This window comes from Eulemur rufifrons, chromosome 23, assembly GCF_041146395.1.
Source record: "Eulemur rufifrons isolate Redbay chromosome 23, OSU_ERuf_1, whole genome shotgun sequence".
NCBI classification, from domain to species: Eukaryota; Metazoa; Chordata; class Mammalia; order Primates; family Lemuridae; genus Eulemur; species Eulemur rufifrons.
In genome coordinates, this window is record NC_091005.1 from 24,566,000 (window position 1) to 24,591,210 (window position 25,211).

At 53.2% G+C, this 25,211-nt stretch overlaps 1 protein-coding gene across 1 annotated transcript; it reads right to left on the minus strand.

Annotated features, from left to right (window-relative positions):
* Positions 1–20,419: 20,419 nt before the first annotated feature.
* On the minus strand, positions 20,420–23,886 carry IRX3 (iroquois homeobox 3). The gene is made up of 4 exons (XM_069456553.1): positions 22,889–23,886; positions 21,594–22,719; positions 21,345–21,411; positions 20,420–20,838 (listed from the first exon to the last, which is right to left on the minus strand). Exons 1-4 carry the CDS (start codon positions 23,153–23,155, stop codon positions 20,784–20,786), a joined length of 1,515 nt encoding a protein of 504 aa, XP_069312654.1. The 5' UTR covers positions 23,156–23,886; the 3' UTR covers positions 20,420–20,783.
* Between the last annotated feature and the right edge of the window lie 1,325 nt (positions 23,887–25,211).

The window sequence follows — 25,211 nt, forward strand, 5'->3', positions numbered from 1 at the left end:
AACTTGTACACAAATGGTTACAGCAGTTGTATCCATAAGAGCCAAAAGATAGGAGCCATCCAAACGTCCATCCATGAATGAACGAATGAATAAACAACATGGTGTATTCACACAATGGAATATTATTCTGCCATAAAAAGAAATGTGTTTATACATGCCACAACATGGATGAACCTTGAAACATGCTAAAAGAAAGAAGCCAGTTACAAAAAGTTGCATATTGGATGATTCCATTTATATGAAACGTCCAGAATAGGCAAATCCCTAGAGACAGGAAGTAGATTAGTTGCATAGGCCTGGGGTGGGGGGAGAGGGATGAGGGGAATGTCTGCTTAATTGCTATGGGGCTTCCTTTTGGGGTGATAGAAATATTCTGGAACCCAGGGAGCGGGGATGGTTGTACAATATTGTGCATATACTAGATGTCACTGAACGATACACTTTAGAATGGTTACGACGGTAAATTTCATGTTCTATGTGTTTTACTATAATAGAGAAGCCGCAGTTGGAGGAGTTGCTGGGAAAACTTGGTGGCCACGCATGCCTGGGGAGGGCTGCCTGCGAGGTCTTTCGCAGGTGACCAAGGTGTGAGGTGCAGGGAGGCTGGGCGGAGGCCCCGTTAGAAAAACTCATCATTCCATGGAACCAGCATTTACCAAGCACCTCCTGGATGCAGGCAGGGAGGCTACAGCAGGAGCACCCGCTGGCCAGCCCTGCTGGGCTCTGGTGGGGCTGCTGGGGCAGAAGGGAGGAGTGGGGGCGAAGCTGACCAAGTGGGGCTGAGCCGTGGGCCCGGCAGCGTCTATCCTGGCCCTGACGTGCTCCTCCGGGCTGAGGACACAGCTCTCAGAAGAGAGGCCAGGCAGAGGCTGTGGGAGGCCACACCAAGTGCATGAAACCCGCTGGGTGGCGCTGGGGCCCCTTAGGGGATTAATGATTTCCCACAGATGATCCACAGGGAGAGGGCAATCTGGACACAAATAATTGAGAACGAGCCCATTTCCCTAAAACCTGGGCATTCCAGTTCTCCCTAGAAGTTTCCATGCTTTTTAGGATGGTGGAAGTCAAGATGTGTTTTTACATGCAGAGGGGAGGGAGAAGAGGGGCCACTTTCTGTCCCCGGGTGCAGGTGGGCACGCCCTCGCTCATGCCCCGCTCCTTGCCCTCCCCTCCCCGGAAGCCCAGAAACAGGTCCCTGCAGTACCACCTCCCACGTGTGCTCCGGGATTTCACCTGTGCCCCGTGGCTCACTAGAACTTTCTGTCTATGCTTTCGTGTTGACTCAGGCAAAAATGCAACAGAGCAAGAGCCAAGAAGCCTGGGAATCCTTGCCCACTTCCCTGCCTGTTTCTCCAAGGAGCAAGGGGGAAGGCTTGCCCCAGTCCTGGGCCCACAGACGTGGGCAGCTGCCGGGCACACGGGGGCTTGGTGTCCACTCTGGTCCCAAGAGAAGTCTCCCTGCCCCTGGACGTGGCTGGGTGAAGCCTGCCCACCACACTCAGCGCTCCCAGTGTTGGTCCACCCCCGGCTGGCGCCTCTCCGCACACCCTCGCCCAACCCAGCCTGCCTGTCCTGGAACAGCCCCTGCCCTTTCCTCCCTCCAGGCCCTTGGACTTCCTGTTCTCTCCTCCTGGCACGCCTCCCCCAAAGCGCCACCTGTTGAAATCCTAACCGTCCTTGTCCTTCGCGTCTCATCTCAAATGCCACCTCCTCCCTGCCAGTGCGTTCCTGCCCCGCGCACTGCCCAGCGCTCCTGTCGCTCACCCTGGGCCAAGTGCAGGCTTCATTTGCACTATTCCTGGGCCACAGACGAATCCAACGGGGCCCTGTGGTTCGGAGCATGGCTTTGGGGCTAGCCTGGGGTTTACGTTCAGACTTTGACTCGGGCCAATCGCTTTACCTCTCTGCCCCGCAGTTTTCTCATCTGTAAAGCAGAGCTGATATTAATAATAGTACTTACCTACAACACAGGCCTCCTCTGTGGATTGAATAAGACAGTGGTGTGTGCTGAGCAGGGCTGAGACTCGGGTGGGCTAGTGAGGTGCCCACGCTGCAAAGTGTGAGAGGAGGCGCTCACGGGGACGGGCGGGTGCAGAGCGCCTTCTGAGCTTGTGCAGCTTAGGTGCACTGGAGCAGAGATTTCACGATGACGTTGACAGGTGGGGATGGGGAACGGTGCTGTGCTCCACCGCAGCGGTGGCCTGGCACGGCCGAGGCACAGGTGTAAGCAGGGCTGCTAGAAGGCCGCGGTGCAGGATTTACTTACTCAGGGGCAAAGCAGGCAGCTTCCGGGGCCGTATCGCCCGAGTCCTCCTGCCGCCGCTTACTACCTATGTGACCTTGGGCAAGTCACTTAGCCTCTCTGTGCCTCCGTTGCTTTATCTTCAAATGGGAATAATATTATTAGAATTAGAGCAAAGCAAGTGGCTGGGTTTGCGCTGGCCAATGACACAAGCACATCTGTGCCTTGAGAAATCGCTCCCGTTGGAGGGAGCAGGATAAGTTATGGAGAAATCAAGGTAGGGGGGTGGCTAGAGGGTGGGAGGTGAGGTTAGTCACAGTGGGAAGGAGCAGGGGGGACAGCATTGAAAGACAGAACAGAGATAAAATCTGATGAACTTGGCAATTGATTAGCTGGAGGGGCCAAGGCGGCGTGGAGGGGAGGGAGAAGGGCGTTAATAAGTGGAGGAACAAAGAAAATGTCCTGGAGCCTGGGAGAACAGTGGTGTTATAAGAGAGCAGTGTTCTGCAATGAAATTGGGTTGGGCAACATTGAGTTTGAGGGACTGTGGGAATAGAGGTTGAAATCCTGGAAATGTGAGGGTGTGGCTCTAGTTCAAAGGAATTGATGTAGGCTTGCCTGTCACCTTTAAAATAGGTTTCTGACTTGTACATCATGAGGTCTTGGCACCAGTTATTAAAATGTAATGTCACATGGGTACCACAGCTGCCTTTTCCTAAAGATAATACAAGGGGGCCGGGCGCGGTGGCTCACGCCTGTAATCCTAGCACTCTGGGAGGCCGAGGCGGGTGGATTGCTCAAGGTCAGGAGTTCGAGACCAGCCTGAGCGAGACCCCGTCTCTACTAAAAATAGAAAGACATTATATGGACACCTAAAAATCTATATAGAAAAAATTAGCCGGGCATAGTGGCGCATGCCTGTAGTCCCAGCTACTCGGGAGGCTGGGGCAGTAGGATCGCTTGAGCCCAGGAGTTTGAGGTTGCTGTGAGCTAAGCTGACGCCACGGCACTCACTCTAGCCTGGGCAACAAAGTGAGACTCTGTCTCAACAAAAAAAAAAAAAAAAAAAAAAAAAAAAAGATAATACAAGGGATTGTGGTTCCCTTGCTTACAAGTAAGGGCGTGTTTCCTAATTTATATTCTACAATTGGGTGTTCTAGGAAAAGAATATTTTGTAGTCAAATAAGTTTGGGAGGCATTCAGTTAAACAGAAATAAATATACTGCTGTAGTGCAGGACTTGTCAGGGCCTTTAATGTCCTGATATGGTTTGTGCACTCTGGGGAGGGACATGGCATGTAATACTTCTCAAATTTATCTTCCCACAGAATTATTTATTTATTCACTTGTCTAGGTGCTCAGCCCTGAAAGCTAAGCTATCGGGACCTGCAGTGGGGACCAGGAGAGGTCTCCAGGTCTTCGGGATCTTGGAGCAGAGTTTCACAGACTTTAATGTACAGGTGTCAATGTGGAGCCCAAGATACTGCATTTTTAACACATTTGTAGGTGATGCTAATGCTGTTCGTGCACAGATCACGCGTTGAGAAGGGCAGTTTTAGAAGATCGTCTTCCTCAGTTGGCCACTCGCCTTGGGGGCTGCCGCGAGGATTCAGGCTGCAGAGGGCACGTATAGCCCGCTGTTGATGGCCTCCCAGCCCTCTTCTTCTTTCCCCAAGGCCTGAATCATCGTCACTCGCAGGTTGCAACCACCTGTCTTTATGGAGTGTGGAAGGAGCCAGGGAGCAGAACTACCCAAGCGGGTTCCCAGCAGGAGGGACAAGAAGGGCCTGGGAAACTAGTAAACCCGATCGGACCGCGCAGTCCCTGCAACGGTGCACCGACTGTCCACGTGCCCTGCAGGCGGAGCCGCGGGAGTGGGCGGATGCTGGTGTGGCACCAGGGTGGCATCGGAGCTCAAGGCTGGGCACGGTGCAATGGGTCTGCCTAGGGGGAGGTCTGCGTGTGCAATACTTCTTTCAAACTCAAAAATCATTAATTAGATGTAACAGGCCTCCGATACCTTATTTAGAATAGGATGCGAGGCCCAAGCTCTGCTTCCCTTTAACACGGGGAAAGGGGGATGAAAATAAATTTTGGTTTTACTGTGGCTCGGAAGCCAAGGGGGAAACCTGGATCTCATGCTGCAGATACCCCGGGTTGGCAGCTGTCACTGGACGTGAACAGGTCTTCTGTGGAAGGAAGGTTCCTGGGCCGTGTGGGACACCCACACCGAGGACACCTGCTCCAATCCCGCTTTTGGGCTCTCGAAAGGCCCTCTGGCAAAGGGCCTAACTTTTTAAGACAGCAGATTTGGGGTCACGTAGCAAGCCCTAGGCTTGGATCTCAGCTATGCTATTAACTGGCACTGTGGCCTTGGACAAGCCTCTTAACCTCTGTGAATCTTGGTTTTGTCTTCAGTAAAATGTGGGTGACCACAGATGCTTCCCACGCCCAGAGGATGGTTGTAAGGCTGAGAGGACAGGATGCATATAAAGTACAGGCGTATAGGAACATAGTAGGTGTTCCTATACGGCAGGGATACGTTCCATAAATGGCAGGGTTTTGGTTTGTTTGGTTTTTTTTGTGTGTGTGTGGGGGGCTGCTTATCCAAGAGTCTAATGAGTAAGAACTAATGTGCTTACTCAGACACGTTTGTTTGTTTTTTCAATGTGAACATTTTTGGATACTTCAGCCATTCAGGGCATAGCTTTTATGGGCTTCTCAAAATGCCTGGAGGGGAGAGGGGATAGTTTCCAGAGGCCGAGACTTGTCCAGGCCTGCACATCCAGCGGGCTCTGGGACGATACTAAATCATAGGCTGACATCCCTGGAGTCCTGAGTATAAGGAAAGTGAGTCCTTAATGAGCAGTCCCTTGGGGACAAAACTCCTTTAGACCCAGCATGTACAGGTATGAGAAAGGGAAACTTCCACACCTTGATGTGAAATGGCTTCTGTTGGCCCCGAGGCTGTCGTGGCATCTGTCACTACCTAATGCGGGGTCATGAGGCTCCATCCGAAGACTGGAAAATCCCTTAACTTCGGTTTCTACTCCTGGGAAGGTGCTTGGCCTCCCCCCTTCTCTAACCCCCATGGAGTGAGAGAGGGTCCGGTCACCCGGCATTAACACTCGGGGGCGGGGACTGACCGAGAACCTTCACACTACGTGATAGGATAGTCATTATTCATGACAGTGACCACTTTCCTGGGTCTTTAATCCATCATTAAATTCTCTCCACACTTCCATGCTAGAAAGCAATTTGTGGATGAGAAAACTGAGGCCCCATTAGGGCCAGGTGACTTTCTGGTTGTCACACATCAAGCTGGGGCAGGAACTCGGCTCCGTCACACTCCAGAACCTCAGTTCTCTTTGCTCGGCCACCACGGGGGTCCCTTTCCTCCTTGTTCTGGAGCACGGGTCCCGCAGCTCAGTCTCAACTGCTCCTACCCAGCCGGGGCTCCACCCTCGGTAGCCTCAGCCCCCAAACTCACACACAAACGCTCGGCCTTTTCTGGCCCCTGTGACATTACTCAGCTTTGACAAACTCCATGCAGGTCTCCCTCAAACTGTGATTGGGAGTCTGATTACTGTAATAATAAGGACGCGGGTGCAACTCCTGGCAGCTTCCCAAAGTTCCAGAACATAGTTATTTGGGGGCATACAATCTTCTTATTCTTTTGGGGGGATAAAATCACAGATAAGTATTTTCAACAGGACCTCCTATGACTGTGCACTATTGCATAAAACTGTGCAATAAGAATTCACACGCCATTACTGCACTTGGAGAGAAATATTTGTGTTGATCTATTTCTCTCAATTTCTTCTTCTTGTGTCTGTGTCTAGTGTGTGTGTGTTTGTGTGTTGGCCAGGGTGGCACATTCAGCAGCTTTCTTGAGATATCATATAATCTGCCGATGTAAAGTGTACAATTCAATGGCATTTAGAGTTGTGCAACCATCAGCACCATCAGTTCTAGAACATTTTCATCACTCCAAGTAGAAACCATGCACCCGTTAGCAGTCACTCCTCATTTTCTCCCAGACCTCATGACCCTAGTCAACCACTAATCTGCTTTCTGTCTCTATGGATCTGTCTATTCTGGACATTTCACATCAATGGGATCATGCAAGATGTGATCTTTCGGGACTGGCTTCTTTCACTTACCGTGTTTTCAGGGTTCATTCATGCTGTAGGGTGTATCAGTACTTCATTCCTTTCTATGGCTGAGTAGTGTTCCATTGCATGGCTATATCACATATTTATATCCATTCACCAGTTGAGGAGTTATTTACTCTCCTTGGCTATTCTGAACGATGCTGCTATAAATATTCATGTACAAGTTTTTACCTGGATGTATGTTTTCATATTATTTCATTACTAAGTGTGGAATTTCTCAGTCATGTGGAAACTATTCAACTAATTTGTTGAATAATTGTCCGATTGGTTTTCAAATGGGTTGCACCATTTTACATTCCCACCAACCTTGTATGAGGGTTACCATTTCTTCATAGCCTCGCCAACACTTAGCATTTTCCATCCTTTTGATTATAGCCGTGCTAGTGGGTGGTATCTCATTGTGCTTTTGATCTGCGTTTCTCTGATGGCTCATGATGTTGAACATCTTTTCATGTGCTTATTGGCCATTCGTATATCATCTTTAGAGAAATGTCTATTTAGATCTTTTGCCCATTTTAAAATTGAGTTATTTGTCTTTTATTATTGAGTTGTAATAGTTCTTTTGTATTCTGGGAACAGTTCCCTTATCAGATATGTAATTTGCCAATATTTTCTCCTATTCTGTTGGTTATTTTTCTCCTTTCTTGATGGTATCCTGTGCGCCATACAAATTTTACACTTTGATCTATTTCTTCTTTCGTTCCTTGTGTTTTTGGTGTCTGTGAAGGCTTTACTTGATCCGAGGTTGCAAAGACTTACAAATATATTTTCTTCTAAGAATTTTATAGTTTTAGCTCTTACAATTATGTGTATGATACATTTTGAGTTAATTTTTGTGTGTGGTGTGAGGAAGGATTTGCAACTTCAGTCTTTTGTATGTGGATGTCCAGTTGTCTGTTTGTAAAATATAAAAATAGCTCCATGCCAGTTGGTGAATAGTGCTGCCCCGAGAGTCCCAAGTGTCCCCTCTTCTGCTCTAGCCCTTCCCTGGGACCTCCTGGATACGCCCAGGACTCATAAACTGACTTGTCCATGCCTGACACAGCAGGACCCTGCCAGCCCCGATGCAGGTGAGTCCCCTGTTGTTAAATATTTCAAATGTCACACCTCGGCATTGGTGCGTGTTACAATACATTCTCAGGGTTGGAGATACTAATGCCAATTCAGAGATGGCCCGTAACTTGTCATTAATAATCCTATATTGTACCTTGATGGGGCATTGCTAGAGCAAAGAGGAATGCCAGCTTTTCTGTAACCACCATGCCAGTGAGGACTGGAGCAAGCGTGACCTGTGACCCGGAATGAGCTTAGCAGTCGCACAGAAGCCTCTGAGCTGAAGATCTTAGAGGCCGCAAGAAGACAGTCTTCCACTGTGGTTTCTCCACAGGCAGACTCGTAGCCCATCTTTCGCTCCCGTCATAACTGTCCTCTCTGAGGACCAGGGAGATTGGGTTTGGTTAATGTAGAGCGAACAGAGGAACCCTGGGTGGATCCCCCCCATCTTCCCTCTAGGGAAGATGGCCTGAGTCTCCCTTTGCAAAGTGATCAGTCACAACTTTGCAGAGTGGAAAGGATCTCTCTTATTCTGCAAAGGGTGAATCATCAAGACAACTGGCCTGGAAGCCTGTGGTGTGCAGATCATGCTGCCCTGGTGCCTGGTGCCTCCTATTCTCCAGCTCACGGGGCCACCGAGAAGGACTCTGCCCATCCATCAGGACCGGTTCTGGCTCTGCCAGCCCTTCTGCTCCCTCCCTCCCCCACCTTGTCCACTCAGCCTCCCTCTGCTGTGGCGTCTCGGCTCCACATTGCTGGATAATTAGATTTTTGGCAGTGGCCCTTCTGCGTGCTGTGGAACAAGCAGTCGAGTCTGTGGCCTTTTCCCAAGTACTATTTCCAGCTGGGCTGAGCCATCCTGTTCCTCTGCCGTATTCCAGCACACAAAAGGTCAGGGGCCCTGCCAGAAGGACAGACCCTGGCGTGGAGACCTCCTGGCCTGACTGCTGTGGGGACCACAGACCAGCATCTTAGCAAAATCAGTGAGAGCCTATGACAGGGCAGCCCAGCCCCAGCCATCCTGGCTGACCTCATAAATGGTCCCACCTGTGCCTTAATGTCTGGGTGGGAGTCAGGAGGGGCTGAGTATATATTTAGGGTGCTCAGGTGTGGCGGGGAGAGGACACAGGACAACTAAAAATAGAGTGGCGGCTGCCTTCAAACCATACTCTCCCACGGGGCACACATATGAAAACACAATGACAAGTCCCTGCCATGCGGCAAAAGTGAACAAAGGGCAACTCTTACTATCTTTTATAATTGCTACATTTTATACTTGTCCTTAAGCAGTTATGATATTTGATCATTATTAAAATATTTTGACAAAATTATATTTATAATAATAATAATAGTTAACGGTTCTTATCTTATGAAATAGTTGCAAGTGATTTTCCTAAAGACCTAAAAGACATTTGTAGGAAATGTCTAAGCATATTGCTGAATTCCAAAGCGGCAATGCATTCAGTGAATATTTATTGAGTGTTTATTAACACTAGGCCCTGAGATGCACCCAGTCCCAAGAGAGTCCCTCAGCCCCAAGATGCATTCTCCAGACCAGGTTCAAGTGTGAACAGGGAAGAGAAAGAGACGGGCCATGAAGAGCAGGGGAAATGCCAAGCTCTGAAGTTCTACTGGCTTTGAGCAAAGCATGGCTCCCCCAGAAGTTGCCCAGGCCAATGACATCCTTCTGCCTTTGCCACCCTCCATGCCACTGGGGTCCAGCTTTGCCAACCCCACGTGCCTGTGCTTCTTGAGCCAGTACACCATGAGCTCCACGGGACCCAGCTGCATCTCAGGAGGTATCAAGCCCACAGGATAAACATGGGTCCTGAATTCTCCATTTTATTTGCAGCTCTTTCTAGGAAAAATTAGCTTTATAACAAGAAACACAGAAAAACATCATGGACTAAGAGGCAGACTCCTATATATTTAAGATAAAAAAAAAAAAAAGGAAACAAAAAAGAACTTTCACTTCTATGAAGGGCCACTTTGGGTCTGGCCTCAGATTCTTCAGGCCATTTAAGTTAACTCACTTCTTTTCCTGGGGATACTCAGGTGGGGAAGCTTGAGGGGTGGTGGCACGTTTCATGCCCACCCCAATACGTGACCAGATGGACGCAGCTGGGCCCAGCAGGCCCGGGAAGGGCTGAGAGGTGGTCTGTCTTTGATTTGGGCCTGTGCCCAGTGGCCAGCCCTGCAAGACTGGCTTTTGGGGACGTGACTGACAGCTCTCCCTTCTAAACTGCCTCCCACACCTCTCCGCAGATCATCTTCCCTTCCCTCTCCTGACCTTCCTCCTCCTCCTCGACCCCCAGTGTATTAGACACCTAGTGATTGTGCCTGCCTGATCTAATCTCCCCCACCCCTTTTTATGACAGTAGCACCTTATTTTCTCCAAGTAACTCCTCTTCCTGCCACTCCCTCTGGCCATTTTGATTGGCCCAGCAATGAACACATGATCCAAGCTGAGCCAATCCGAGGTCTTCCTTGGATTTTTACAATTGAAACTAGGCAAGAGAAACCATTTCTTTCCCGGTGGATCACCAGCTCCAAGGCCATGGCCACAGCGTTCATGACGACTGTGTACCTGCCACCCGGAGGAGTCTGAGAGAAGAAGATCAGCACTGATGCAGAAGCTGAAATGCAACGGGAAAGTACTGATGCTTTCAGATACCAGATTGACTTCTGCTTCACATTCTGTACCTGCCCTGTGAGGTCTCTGTGAGGATTGAGTTGAAACACGTGCTTAGTACCTAATGTGTGCTCAGTAAGTGTTAGATACTATTATTTATTCCACTCTCATCTTCCTCAGCTACGAGAACCAGTAAACCCTCCTTGTTAAAAAAGACAGTTTGAACTGAGTTTCTGTCCTTTGTTTCCAGGCACCCAGGCTCTCGGGATGCCAGGAGTGTATTTTCCTAGACAGGAAAGTACAAAAGCTAAATTAAGCCACACAGATGTACCAGGGACTATAGTAGCCAGCCTCCAAGGTGGCGCCAATGATCCCTGCCACTTGGCATTAGTGCCCTTGTCTAGTCCCCCCCGTACTGAATGGGCTGACTTGTGTAACCACAAGAGGATATTGCAGAAATGGTAGAGTGTGACTTCCAAAGTGAGGTCATAAAAGACTCTGTGGCTTCTATCTTGCTCTCTCTTGGATCCCTTGCTCTGGGGGCAGCTGCCATGTTGTAAGGGTACTCAAGCAGCTCTAGAGAGAGGTGAGAAACTGAGGCCTCCTGCCCGCAACCGTGTGAGTGAGCCTCCTTGGAAGTAGATGTCCCAGTCCCAGCCAAGCCTCCAGATGACTGCCAGCCCATGTGACATCATGACTGCCACCTCATGAGAAACCCCAAGCCAAAACACCCCAGCTAAGATGCTCTTGCATTTCTGATGCACAGAAACTGTGAGATAATGGCTGTTTGTTGTTTTATGTCACCGGGTTTTGGGATAGTTTGTTAGGCAGCAATAGATAACTAATATGATGCCTTAATTTGCGACTGACTCCTTCCAAAGCAAGTCAGTGTTTTGTGTAGCATCATCTGATTATTATTATATTTTTGGTAAAAAGTTTTCTGTTAAATAATATCAACTGTCACATAGTGAGCACTTACATGGTTTTGATGCTAGACTAAGGCTATGCATACATTACTTCCTCAGTGAATATTCTCCATAGCAATCCCGTGGAGCAGGTACCACTGCTACATTTATGGCAGTGCAGTAATTTTGTAATCGAGGCTCGGGAACCAGACTGTCTGGATTAAATGCTGTGTTCCCCTCTTCCTGGGGGTGTGGCTTTGGGTGAGTTATATCTCTCTGAGCCTCAGTTTCCCCAGCTGCAAAACGGAGAGAATAGGAGTACCTACCTCATAGAACCTTGTGAAGATTGAATGAATGGATACATGTGCTTAGCATATACAATCTGCTCAATTAATGCTAGATATTATTATTCACAGAGGAAAACACTGAGGCTTAGAGCAGCTAAGCTAATTTGCTCAAGGTGCCTTAGTTGGTAAGCAGTGGCACTGGAATATGGACTTCTCATATCTCAGTCTCCTGGGGGCTGTCTTGTCCACTAGGAATACAACTTAAGTCATAGATGTCATTCAAAACATCTAATAGCTGCATTAAAAAGTATAAAGAAACAAGTGCAATTAATTTTAATAATACAGATGGTCACCCACTTACGATGGTTTGACTTATGATTTTTCAGCCTTACAATGGCACAAAACTGTCTTTTCCCAGGTTAGCAATATGTGGTACGTGACACATTCAACACTTTATTATAAAATAGGATTTGTGTTAGGTGATCTTGCCCTACTGTAGGCTAATGTAAGTGTTCTGAGCATGTTTACCGTAGGCCAGGCTAAGCTATGATGTTTGGTAGGCTGGGTGTATTAAATGCATTTTTGACTTCTATTTTGAACTTATGATGGGTTTACTGGGACGTAACCCCTGAGGAGCATCTGTATAACTTATGTAGCCCAGTATGTTCAAAATATTATTCCAATATGGGAAAACATGAAAATTATGATGATACTTTACATTCTTTTTTCTTTTAATATACAGAGCCTTTGAATTCCAGGGTATATTTTGATGGTACCTTGCAATTGGGACCAGCCCCCTTCAAGTGCCCCTCAGCCCCGTGTGGTTAGTGGCTACTGCATTGGATGCCATGGGTCTAGGGCCTACTTCTTCCCCGCTGTGCTGCAGGCCTCCTGTGTGTCTCCAGGCGCAAGAACGCATGACTGTGTCTGTACGTCTCCTTCCCCACCCCACCCTCTTCATGACGCATGCTCTTCGCAGCTCGTTCTTATCCTTCACGTTCCGCCAAATGCAACTCATTATTCTTTTTGTTGTTATTAAATTCTTTGTTTCCAGTAGACTGAAAGCTCTTGGAAAGCAGGGACTTTGTTCACCTTATATCTCCTTGAGTGATAAATTATTTTTTAATGAATTAATGAATAAAAAGAAGTGAATGAAATGGTCCTTGTCCTCCAGGGCTCTTACCTGTTTTGTGCCCATCAAGAATGGCCTTCCTTCCTTCCTTCCTTCCTCTCTCCCATTCCCTCTTTCCCTCTCTCTTCGTGAGATACACCCAAGTTTAGTGGGGATCAGCCGTGATCCTTGATGCGGTAAGAAATCGGTTGCTATTAATAAAGTCCTAAATATGTCTAATTACACATCTCCCTGTCACTATGCTGTGAAATATCCAGAAGGGCATGTGGGCAGAGGCTGTGGCTATGAGGAACCCAGTGTTGTTCACGGCCAACCATGAACATGTTTAAAGGTGGAGAAAGAGGCAAAACATGTCTTCAGTCTTGGCATCATCAGCCTCGGGTTGGTGCCAAGCGCCCTTGATGTCCCTCCTTCCTTCCTTTCCTCCCTGCTTCTGTCTCCCCAGCGGCATCCCAGCTCCATTCTGTACTACCGGTGGTGGCCCAAGTCTCAGAAACTGTTCTGGCTCCAACCCCGTGGGGTCCCCTGTTTTACTGAGGAGTCCCTAGACCAGTCTCACCTTTTAATGTGCACACGCCTCACCCAGACACTCGTGGGAAAATGCAGATGCTGATGCAGGGACCTGGGAGGGGCCTGAGAGTCTGCATTTCTCACCGGCTCCCAGATTGATGCTGATGCCCCTGGTGCAGGAACCACACCTGGAGTATCAAAGATCTGGAAGTAGGACAGGCTCTCACAGCAACATTGATGTGTCAATACACCAAAGCTCCCTTCCGCCAGGACTGAAGATGAGAAGGAATGAAAGGAGTGGACAGAGATCCTCATCTTGTACTTATTAAGACTTAAAAAAATAAATGGGACGACAACAGATTCCAGGTCATCCCTCCGACACAGGCCCTCACTGCATTCTGCCTTCCGCAGTGGAAGCAGGTGGATGTGGTGTGCTGGGGCTGCACTTGATCTTGGCCCATCCAGGACTGTGTCAGACCCATGGACATCCGGTAGGTCAGGTAGAGGGTGTCGTGGGAACCAAGGGGAGTCGCAGCTGCAGAGCTCCAAATCCAGATGTACGAACCCAGTGGCAGCTTCCGGCGCAGATGATCGCAGCGTTCTGGAGTCAGAAAGGCCTGGGTCAGAATGGCGGCTCTCCCCTGCTACCCTTTTTTGGCCTTGTTGAACAAGCAGCTGACCTTGGATTCATCTATCTATAAAATGGGAACAATTACGCCTATGGCTTCGGGTGCCTGTTATACTTAATAAAAATAATATTTGCATTTTATTAAGTAATCATTATGCACCAGGCAATCATTATGCATGACACATTCTTCATAGAGTGAATTAACTCGCTCAATTCTCTCAGCAGCCAATGAGGGAGGTAATATTGTAATTACTCTTTTTGTTGAAGGAAGGAACAGAGCTCAGGGAGGGGCGCAGTTAGCACCCCAAGGCCACACTGCCAGGGAGCGATGGAGCCGGGATGTGAACCAAGGCAGTCTGGTTCCAGGGCCCGTTCCCTGAGGTGCATGGCCCGGCACATACAGGTGCTTCATGAATACCTGCAGGTGACCAATGAATGAATCATTTTCAACTTCGCTGTGAGATCCAGAGAAGTTGGTATCTGTCTGTCCTCTCCTCTCCCACATGCATTTTAGTTATTTAAAAAGAAGTAAAAATGCTTTGAAAAGCTAACATTCACGTGGTTCAAAAGGACCAAAGGGACACACGCTGAAAAATATCCCTCCAGGTGCTTCCCTCAGGTGACTACTCTTGTCCGATTCTTGTATTAATACAAACATATATTCCCCCTTTTCATTCAAATGATAGCAAACCATATGCAATGCTCTGCCTTGAATTTTTTTATTCCATGTTTCCAGAAGTTTTTTTTTTCTTTTTTCCTTTTTTCTTTCTTTCTTTCTTTCTTTTTTTTTTTTTTTGGAGACAGGGTCTTGCTCTGTTCCCTGGCTGGAGTGCTAGAGCACAGTGGCATCATCATAGCTCACAGCAACCTCAAACTCCTGGGCTCAAGTGATCCTCCTGCCTCAGCCTCCCAGGTAGCTGTGACTACAGGCTTGCACCACCACACCCGGCTAATTTTTCTATTTTTTGTAGAGATGGTCTTGCTCATGCTGGTCTCGAACTCCTGAGCTCAAGCCATCCTCCCACCTCGGCCTCCCAGAGTGCTAGGATGACAGGCATGAGCCACCGCGCCTGGCCTAGAAGTTTCTTAACACTCCCCCTTCTCTCTTCTGCCAGTCTCTCAGCATTAGTTTCCTCGGTCTGTGACAGGGAGGTGATAACAGTGCCCTCCCTGAGGGACTATGAGCATTAAACAAAGTGCATGGAAAGTGCTTGGCGTGAGGCCTAGCACAGCATAAGTATGTGCTTTAACTCTGTTTAATTTTTTAAAAACAGGGCAAAGAAAGGAGAGCTAAAATGGCCTCCCCTCTGCACAGGCCACGGGGGCCAACACCAGCTCCTGGAGGCGACAGGCTTCCTATTGATGTTTGTCCACAGATAACGAGCCACCCACCCCAAAGACAGGAAGGGAGGGAGGAAGGAGCAAACAAAAATATGGACAAACAAAACTTCAAAGCCCTTCTGAAAGCTGGAAACTCGGGCCTCTGAATGCCCAGCAATCCGTGCCGACTCTGCCCGTCCACAGGCCTCACGGCTCCCAGGTCGACACCATCTGGCTGCAGATACTTTCTCTCCACACCTCGCCGTCAAGCAAAGCGGGGCCGGTTCACACACAGCCCCCGGATTCCACGCTACAGTGACGAATACTGTCGGAGCCCAGAGAACACGGCTCTGTGAGTCTGGGCATGCAGATTCCCGCAGGGCCTCAGGTGGCCGGGCTGCTCTGCTAGCGGCCGCTGGGCCTTGGGGCTGGCACCGACGGCATGAGCCCCCAATCCGGGCGGGAGGGGCCTGTCTCTGATCATCACCAACCCATTTCTCCTCTCCTGGCCATCAAAGTCTTATTTTTTAAAAACATAACATTAAAATAATAGAAACATTATTTTAATCTGCACGCATTTTTTTTTATCACCATTTAAACGATTTTTTTTTTTTCACATTACCCCTGGGAAGTCCTGCTAGCTAATAATTATCAGGAACAAGAGAGCGAGAGGCAAGGGAAAAGCAGAGAGAGGGAGCGAGGGAGGGAGAGAGGCCCACCAGAGGCAGGGAAGCTCTGCTTTGTCAGGGAGAAGAAAATAAAGAGAAATCAGCCCAGCTTCAAAGGGCGCATTTCCATAATTGCCCTGTAACTTTGGCAAAATAAATCTGAGCGGCTGAGAAAAGCACAATCTCTCAGATGAGTGCACTCCAAAAGGCCCCGGAGTGCTGCAGGCCCGCTTGGCCGCGGCCTGGTGCAGTGAGAGAATGCGGGGCTCGGCACCCGGCACAAAAGCCATGAAATCACAGCCTTCCCGTCCTGGCCTGCCGGGCCCAGAGTAAGAACTTATCTGCCTTTGTGTCCCTCCTGCTCCCTGACACAGGCGACACACACACACACACACACACACACGCAAAATAAGCAAGAAAATAAATAGCTGCATTTGTGCACACGAGGGCCAGCTGAGGGCTGCCCGTCATTGCGAGGTAGGCTCTCATCTGTGAGAAGCTTCGTGTCACCTGCTGCTGACACAAAGATCCAAGGGAGAAAGGCCCCAACTCTCCAGACACACATGCTCTTTTGGGTTGCCTCCCTCCCTTTTACCCTAGAAGGTTCTACCTCCAGCAGCTCCTGCCCTGGGCACCAGGCTGAGTTGAAGCTCTGTCTTTCTTTTTCCCAGGCTTGGATAGTTTCCTGTTTGCTCTCCCTTACTCCGACTTCCCCCTTCCAGGGCCAAAAGTTTTTAAAGAACAAAAATGCTCCACTTAGCACCCTGTTTTAATGTTTCTGTCAACAAAGCTGTGGTTTCTGGGAGAAAATTCTTGCTGTGGCTGCCTCAGACACCTCTCCCATCTTAACACCATGGTTTCTCAACCTCAATGCCAGTGACATTTTGGACCAGATAATTCTTTGTGGTGGGGGATTGTTCTGTGCCTTGTAGGACCATTGGCAGCATCTTTGACCTCTACCCACGAGATGCCAGGAGCACCCCGCCCTGGTGATGACAATCAGAAAGGCCTCCAGACATTGTCGAATGTCTCCGAGGTGGGGGTTGGAGGGAAGACAAAATTGCCTGGTTGGGGACCACTGCTCTACTTTTTGGCCCCCTCATCCCATGCCACTAGCTCAGGAAGAGGTGCTTGTATGGTGGTTTTCCATCCAGACAATTGGGATGGTCTTCGGAGGGGTTGAAGCCTCTTCAGAGGGGAGCTGTGGCCACATTAAAGCTGGGCCGGTCACACAATAGATAGACATTTTTAAAGCAGTCACGTTGGCTAATGGGATCAGATGACAGCGGCCAAGTAGGATCAGGAGGCCGTATCCAGAGAGGTTATAGGACCCCCTCACGCTCATAATTATCTTTGGACTCATAGTTCTTTCTTTCCTTTATGCCTAATCCTAGACAACATTGGATTTGTAAGAATTCTTGGAAAAGTTCATCTAACCCAATGCTCTCCATTTTTCAGATGTCAAAAATGGGCCTAGGGAGTGTCTGAGACTCACCCCCACTCCAGTTGGTATTAGCTAACCACAGACACAATTTTTACACCCTGCAATTGCCCATTTTCACTTGCGGGGGTGGAGGGTACAGGCAACCAGAAATTTTAGGATGCAGAGGACATTTCTAGAAGGATGCAGACAATTAGGCCCAAAGCAAATCCCTGGCAGAAACTTCCAATAACAGAAAAACAGAAAACATCCGATAGCCAATTCTTACCAAAGCATCAATCTCCCTGGCTCCGCCTCCAAAACTCAGGCAGGTCTAAGACAGTGGAACCTTTGGTGCTGGCTGCCCACCAGATGCCCAGGAGACACCAGCCCAGTAGGTGGGGCCCTGTCCTCTCCTCACTCCTCACCTGTCACAGGTGAGTGGCTCCTACTGCACTAACCCTCTGGCTCTTCCATGTTGCCTTCTGGCTCGAGCCCACCTCCTACTCCCTGTATTCCCCTGCAGAGAAATTCAATTGGAAACCATTAATGTGCTAGTCCCAGAGGTGGACAGTCACTTAGGGAGATAATTTTATTCTCCTCTGGTTCCCTGGCCCCAGGATGCACCCTCCTCCCTCCAGCTCCGTGCAGATAATGAGGGAAGCCATGCCACACTTCCCTTCCTCTGACCTAACTGATTACCCCACACACCTTGGAGTGCTTTGCATAACCAGTCCCGACAGCAGGAACCCCTTCCAGGTGGAGTGATTGACATATTTTATTTCTAATTGAAGCTTAATCAGGACCGGGGATGAGAGTCCCATATTCTCTCTCTCTCCCTCCCTCCTAGTTTTCCTTTTAGATTTTAGGGACCAACAATAAGGGAGGGAGGCAGTTCCTGGGGTTCCCGAGAGGAGAAGGTCTTGGGAGGAGGCAAGGAAATGAGAACTTGCTCCCTGGCAAAATGAAAGAACTGTAAAGAGGGGCCGTCTCCTCTCCTGCTTTTTAGCTGAAAAGCTGTGTGATTCTTTTTGTTCTGTTTGGTTATCTTATTGGGGTCAACCTGGGGCCAGCTGAAGGGCCCATGTACTCTATGGGATGAGAGAAGTGACATATGAGAGTGGCTCCCAGCTTTATGCCATCTGTCCTTTAGTACCTACAGCGGGGACAGAATGGGTCTCATCCAGGACCATTATCCCCAAAACGTGACTGGCTGAAAAGCTGACCCAATGCCAGGGTCAAAGACCCAGGGACCCACTCTCTGGCTTCTCCAAGCCCCGCCTGGGCTCCCCATGCTCAGGGTGCTCTGAGCAGATCCACTGCCTGCTCCCTGGGTGGGCGTCAGCCACTTCTGCCCTCCTGCCCTTGATCACAACCCCCTCTCCCTGCTGTGCCCCGCCTGGCGACTTGCCTTTCTCCCTGGGTGGAGCTGGGGTGGCGGAGGATCCTGAGGGCCCTGAACGGGACAACTCGCTTTCATGGCTGATGGAAGGGGTGGGGCACGTTGCTGGGAGTTTGAGGGGTGGGGGCTGAGATTCCGGACGTCAGGAGCAGGGTTGTTTATGCCCACCCACTGCTGGGCAGCACTGGACACGCTTTGTCTCATCCTCACAACCACCCAGCGCGGTCTACCCCGTTATCCCCATTTTGCAGATGAGATAATAAGGGCACGCCGAAGTTAATTGTCCGCTCAGGGTTTCACAGGCCGTAAATACCGCCACAGTTAAGCCTGTGAGGCAGGAGCAGGGGGTGTGTAGGGGTGTTGTCCTTGTAAGGATACTCATTGTGCCACCCAGCCTCTGCTCTGGGCTCCTGGGCTCAGGTGTAAGGCCCTGAGGTGGGCAGCTGAAGTCCTCCCACCGCGGGGCTGAGCCGCTCCACATCTCGGGGAGCAGGGCCACAGCGAAACGTCACTCTGTGCTTGTTGCCTGGGAAGGAGCCCGAACCCCGAAACACAGTCAAAAAAGAGCGGGAAGGGGAGGGAGCGGAGACATCTGTCCAGCCCCGGGGAGGTGGCTGCAGGAGCAGCCCCAGCTGCGAAGGGTCTTTACCGGGTGTCGTTTCCTTAGCCCTCTGTGCGCCCCCAGACTGCCACATAGGCCGATACCCTCCTCCTCCCGCACTTGCCAATGGGGCGCAGCCGCACCCTGATGCCCCGGCCTTGGAGGGATCCCCAGGGCGCGGGGCTGGCAGCGGTGCCCGCAGGGACCAGCCACTGCCGCACCCTGCTCCCACAGAGCCTCGAAGGTGTACTGTGCTGTGTCTTGTTCCTTGGCTTTGGGTGTGCGAGCTCTTCGCAAACCGACCCTGGAACTCGCGAGATTGTCACACGCCGCACGCTGCGGGTCAAACATCTGGCCACCCTGTACGTGTACTACCAGGGGAGGGCGCTGGCGGGGAGAGGGTGAAAGGTGGTCCCTCCACTTCGTACCCCGAGGAGGTGTCACTCTCCCAAGCATTTCCCTACAACTTCTTCAAGTCACAGTTGGGCAACATGGGCTGGCGGACTGAGACGAAAAAGAGGGCGCAAAGGGGGCGTGACGCCGGGCCTAGCTGCAGAGGCCACCGAGGCGAGGCGCCGATCGTCCCTTCTGTCCTGTAGAGGGAGCTCCAGCCCCAAATTTCCCGGCTCCCTCCCCCGGCCTGACCGCCCCAGGCCCGCCTGGCGCTGGAATCCGCGGTTAGAAAGGTGCGGCGCGCCCCCGCCCTCCACCCAAGCCCCGCGCCGGATCTCAGACACATGCCTCTTCCAGGGCACGTGGGAAAACCCACTAGGGTGCCAAGACGCATAGATGTCGCCAGGACCCGGGATCCCCAATTCTCATTCGAGCTGGGCAGTGACACAGTCCACTTACAGGGACGAAATGTGCACCCCTAGGCCTCCCTCTTGTCCGTATCCCCCCACCATTACCCCCCGCGCTGGCGTCTGAAAGGAGGAAGGGGGTGCAATGTAGTTAGGAGGAGGACTGAAGCTGGGCGTGCACAGCCCCTCGGATGCAAGACTGAGAAAACCTCAGTTGTGCCTGTCAAAGAATGGGGACGAGGGGAGCGACCAGAACTCCCAACCTAACCCCTGTGCAGCCAGACCTTTATGTACGTCCTTCTGCTCTGTCCAGACTCCGCGGTTTCTCCCTAGACCGGCGGTTTGGGCCCAGTTTCCCAGCTTCTAGTAAGGAATCTTGCTCCTTCTCCCACCTGTGTCTCCTCCGCCCTTCCTCCCGGGCGCCCCAGGTACTTCTCCGGCCGCCTCAATCCCATGGCGCCCGGGCCCCGCCACGGCCGCGCCGCCTCCGCCGCTGCTGTGCCCTCACTGCGCCGTCCAGTCCCTCGTCCTTTCCCGCTGATTCGGGAGATGCTTCCAACAACCGAGGTGGGGTGGTGGGGGAGGGGGGAGAGACAGAAAACAAAAAAACCACCGAACAGAGCCGTCTAGGGGCAGACAGCCGGGTTATAGTCAAAGTGGCAACAGCTCATTTATTTAGCCAAAAATAGATACTTTCTTGTACAATTTGGTTCACACATATGTACATTCTTCTGTATATACAAAAAAGTCAGACACGCTTATTCTCACTGAAACTCCACCCCCCAAAATCAAACGAGCCAACCGAACAAACCTCACAAACGCAGCTAATGCGGGTGGCACAGAAGCGACTTGGGGAGGGCTGAGGACGACTGGTTTTATTTCTTTTTTTCTCTTTTGTTTAGTTTTGTTTTTAGGTATTTATACATGGACATGCTTACAAGTCGTAACTATACAGAGCGATTTTTTTTTACAATTATTACAAGATTAAAAAAAATTTTTTTTTTAAGAACTAAGATGAGGAGAGAGCCGATAGGACCAGAGCGGCGTCCAGGTGGTTCTGGGGCCTGGAAAGAGAGACAGTGGTAGCAAAGCAGGTGAGATCTAGGGGTGAGATTTGGGGGCGCAGAGGCTGCCTAGGGCGGGGAGACCCTACCTGGGGTTGGGACTAGGGGGTGGGGAGGTGTTGCAATGCAACATTATGTCCGGCTAGAGATTTATGTTCGAGGTTAGGGTTTAACTGTAAGGTGGGCAGGAGGCGTCAGGACCCAAGTCCCCGGCTGCAAGGAGGTGGGCGTCACAGAGCTGCGGCCCGCTCCTGGGGCCTGTGGGCTGGGCCAGGCTCGCTTCCCCCCAAGCGCTGCACCCGCGGGCCGCGCCGGGGTGCCCGTGCTGGGACTGGCGAGCTTTCTCTAGGCCCGCTGGGGCAACGGAGGAAAGAGCTTCATTCCATTTTTTAAAAAACGCGTCGCAGCTGTGCTCCCCTTGGGCAAGAGGCCGTGAGTTCCGCTCGACTTCCTTTCTCTCCCCCGCCTGCCAGTCCCCCATCCCCCCTAACCTCGGGGTCTCTTACCGCCTGGGCACGGGCTGGAAAGCTGTCTTGAGTAACTTTTTCTCCACTTCCAAGGCACTACAGCGATCTAAGGGAAGCGGGGGAAGAAAGAGGAGGGCCTTTAGAGCGCTCCGTTCCCGCGCCCAGGGCCGCGGGGGGCAGGAGCGGAAAGGTTCGAGCCTTGTGCCCCCCGGCCCTACCCATCCTCGCCAGCCTCGGCGCGACCCCCGCGACCGCCGCCTCCCTCCACGCCCCGCGCTCAGCAGTCACCTGTTCCGCCCTCGGGCTCCGCGGGCCGAGCGAAGGCGGCGGCGGCGGCGGCAGCCGGGTGGCCTGCGGCTCCGGGAAGTCCCAGCAGGTGCGGAGGGGCCGAACCCAGCAGAGAGAGCGGGTGCGGGCGTGGGCCGGGCGGCGGGCCTGGGAACGGCCGGTTGGTCCAAGCGGTGAACTTGCCCAGCGGCGCCGAGACCAGTCTGTGAGCCGCAGCGGCGGCGGCGGCCGGAGAGAGCTGCAGGGCTGGGGGCGCTACGGCTGCCCCTGGGGGAGAACCCCCCGCGCCTGGAGGTGAGCGGCGCGGGTTGTCTGGGCTTGTGGCTGTCTCGGCCAGGGACCAGATCTTGGGCTTTTGCAAGGTGGAGGCGGGCGCTGGTGCGGGAGCGCAAGGGTCCAGGCCTGCGGGGGGCGAGGGCGGAGATGGCAGAGCCGCGGCCACCGGTGGTGGCGCTGGGGCCAGACTCAAGACCGGCAGTGGCCGGTCCTCCAAGCCCTCAGAGCTGTCTTCCGAATCGCTATTTTTGGAGTCCGAAATAGGTCCCAGGCCGAGGTCGCCATCCCTACGCACCGCCCCAGCCAGGGACAGCTCAGGCCCGGCGGCCGCGCCGTCTAAGTTCTCCAAATCGATCTCCTCGTCCTCGTCGTCGTCCGCCAGGCCCTCGCCCCCCGTGTCCTCCTCCTCCTCCCCCACGAGCTCCTCCTCTTCCAGCTCCAGCTCGCGTTTGCCGTCCTCCTCGTCCTCCTCTTCGTCTTCCTCCTCGCGCTCGCTCCCGTAAGCGTTGCCCTCTTCATCAGTGCGGCTGCGAGGCGCCCAAGTCATCTTGTTCTCCTTCTTGAGGCGCCGGCGCGCGTTGGCGAACCAGGTGGACACCTGGGTGAGGGTCATCTTGGTGATGATGGCCAGCATGATCTTCTCGCCCTTGGTGGGGTAGGGATTCTTGCGGTGCTCGTTGAGCCAGGCCTTGAGCGTGCTGGTGCTCTCCCGAGTGGCGTTCTTGGGACGGGACGGATCCCCGAACTGGTACTGGCCATACGGGTAGAAGGCGGGGTGCGGGTGCGAAAACGCGGCGGCGGCGGCCGGATGCTGCACCCCGGGGCTGTCCTTCAGCTCATACTGCGCGCCCTGTACTCACATGGGGAAGGAAGGGACACACGCAGAGGGAGCGCCGGTGAGCCCAGCCATCGCTGCCTCCACCCTCCTGGCCTGGACCCGGATACTCTACTCCCGCCCTCACCTCGCCCGGCACCCTAGCTCCACCATCCCCACCCTTCCCGGCTCCTCGGGTGCTTACCAGTTGCGGGAAGATGGGCAGCTCCGCGGCGTAGGGCAGGAAGGCGCCATAGCCTTGGGCGGCGGCGGCGGCCGCTGCGGCCGCAGCATAGGGCGCCCCGTACACGGACGAGAGCACGTTGGACAGGGACCCCGAGGCGGCCAGCTCCGAAGCTCCGGCGCCCGGGCCGCCCCGGGATCCCGCGCTGCCGCCGCCGCTGGCGGCCCCCGGGCGCTCGGGCGGGTAGATTGGGCGGATGTACTGGTATCCAAGCTGGGGGAAGGACATGGTGGCCCGTGGGGCACGGACAGAGAGGGGGCCCGGCCCCCGGGGCCGCCCAGCTCAGCGCCGCCCGCGGGCTCCGGCGCGCATCGGGGACTGGGCCGGGCTGGGGCCGCGCTGCCTCCCGCGCTGCGCTGCGCTCCGGGTTCGCCTATTGATCTGTTCCGCGGCGGCGGCGGCGGCGGCGGCGAGTAGCCAGGTCAGGTCCGAACAGATTGGCGGAGATTCCCGGGGCTCCGGGCTCTGATTGACATTTCTCCGGGGCCGCAAGCCCCTCCTCTCTGCGCCGCGCTCCCTCCTCTCGGCAGCCCGAGCCGCCTCTGCCCGCGCCTCGCTCCTCACTGCCCTCCTCTCCCGGAGCAGTGTCGCGCCTCGCTTCCTTCGCCCTCCTCTAGTTTTCACTCCCCCTCCTCGCCCTTCCTCTCTCCCCCCTCCCCTCCCTGCGCTCCTCTTCCCCCCAGGATCGCTTCCGCTGCTTCGGGCTCTTGAACTCTCCTGGACGCCAGGAAACTCTCTCGCTTTTTCCTCTGTCCTCTTTCCCTTTCTCACTATTGCTTCTCCTCCCCTGTCTGTTCCCTTCACTTTTCTGCTCTCACTACTTCGATTCTTTAAATCTTTCTGTCTTTACTCACACAATACTCTCCCCACCCCCCACCAAGCTTTCCAGCCTCTGCGCCCTGGGCTAAGGCAGCCTAAAGTTGTGGACACTTAGGGTACCGTGCGGGGGTGTGTGTGTCCCCGCCCTTCCACCCCTTCTCTCGCCCTTCCCCAAATCTCGGGTCTGACGTCGCGCCCTCTTATTCGACTTTTCCTCGAGTCTCCTCCCCGAGTCGCCAATCGCCGGGGCGCCTTACGGGCGAGGCCGCCCACCCCCGCGGATACCGCGCGCAGGGCGGGGCGGGGCAGGGGCGGGAGCCCGGCTCTGCGAGTCCCTTCCCGCCCCTCCTGCCTGCGCCGGGAGGGGGGGCGAGAGGCGCGGGGACGCGGGTTAGTGCAGGGTCAGCTGGCCCCTCCCCGCCTCCCGCCCCTCCGTGCCTGTCCGCGCGCCGCAGCTCAGGACCTGGGTCGGGACCGGACCCTGGGCCTAGGCAGGCCCCGGGGCTGTCCTCTGCCCGGGCCCCTTTGCCAGCTCGCACCTCTCGGCTCCCGGCCCTTTCCGCGGCGTAGGGAAGGAGCTAGAAGAATGCGCGGAGGCGGAGTGGGTGGTGGGAGAATGCGTCCTCATCGCGTCTTCAAAGGCTACCTCACTGCTCTGGGGGGCGAGGCAGCTCCCTACCCAAGAGGACCGAACGCTGAAATTGGCCACATTAACGCCGCCCCAGTGTCCGCGTGCGAATCCCTCAGTAAAAATGGCGCCTCGGCCAGGGGGCTGAAGGGTGGACACCTCGGGGGTCCTGGGGAGCCGTTTTGCGTATGCGCAGCCCGCCGGCGCTCAGAGCGGGCGTGCAATGGGGGAGGAGCAGGGAGCCAGACCGCGGAGGCCCCAGGAACTTTTGGAGTTCAAGAAGTTTTTATATTGGCGTTTTCGGTCTGTAGAGATTCTTCCTTAAAAGACCCCTTGTCCTGCTCCCGGTCCCCGAGCCAACCCCTTTTCTTCCTGCAGGGACCGGAGGCCGGACTTTATGGTGGGATGTTTCCTAAATCGAACTTGAAATCCCAGGATCGGGCGCCCACCTTCACGGATTAGGGCGTGCAGCTGAGGGTTGCGCCGGGGGGCTTAGCGGTCAGGCCGCGGCGGCGACCCACTGTAGGCCAGGCCTGGGGCGGGCGCGCCCGGGGACAAAACGGGGACGGCGACTATGCCGTGGAGTGACCAGCCCCAGCTCGGAGGCGGAAACCGGCCGCCTGGCACCGACTGATCGAGGAATCTGAATCCGAATTCCACCAGTGGAGAGATCAGAGGGTCTTGGCCCCGGCTGTCTGATCCCAGCAGCTCTGGGGAACCCACTTCCAGAATGAGAGATGTTTCTACCTCCTGGACACCCAGCTTTGACCCCACCCCCCCACCTCCCACCTCCACCTCTCTCTATGAGACGGGTCTTGGCACAGGTCCGCAGCTCTA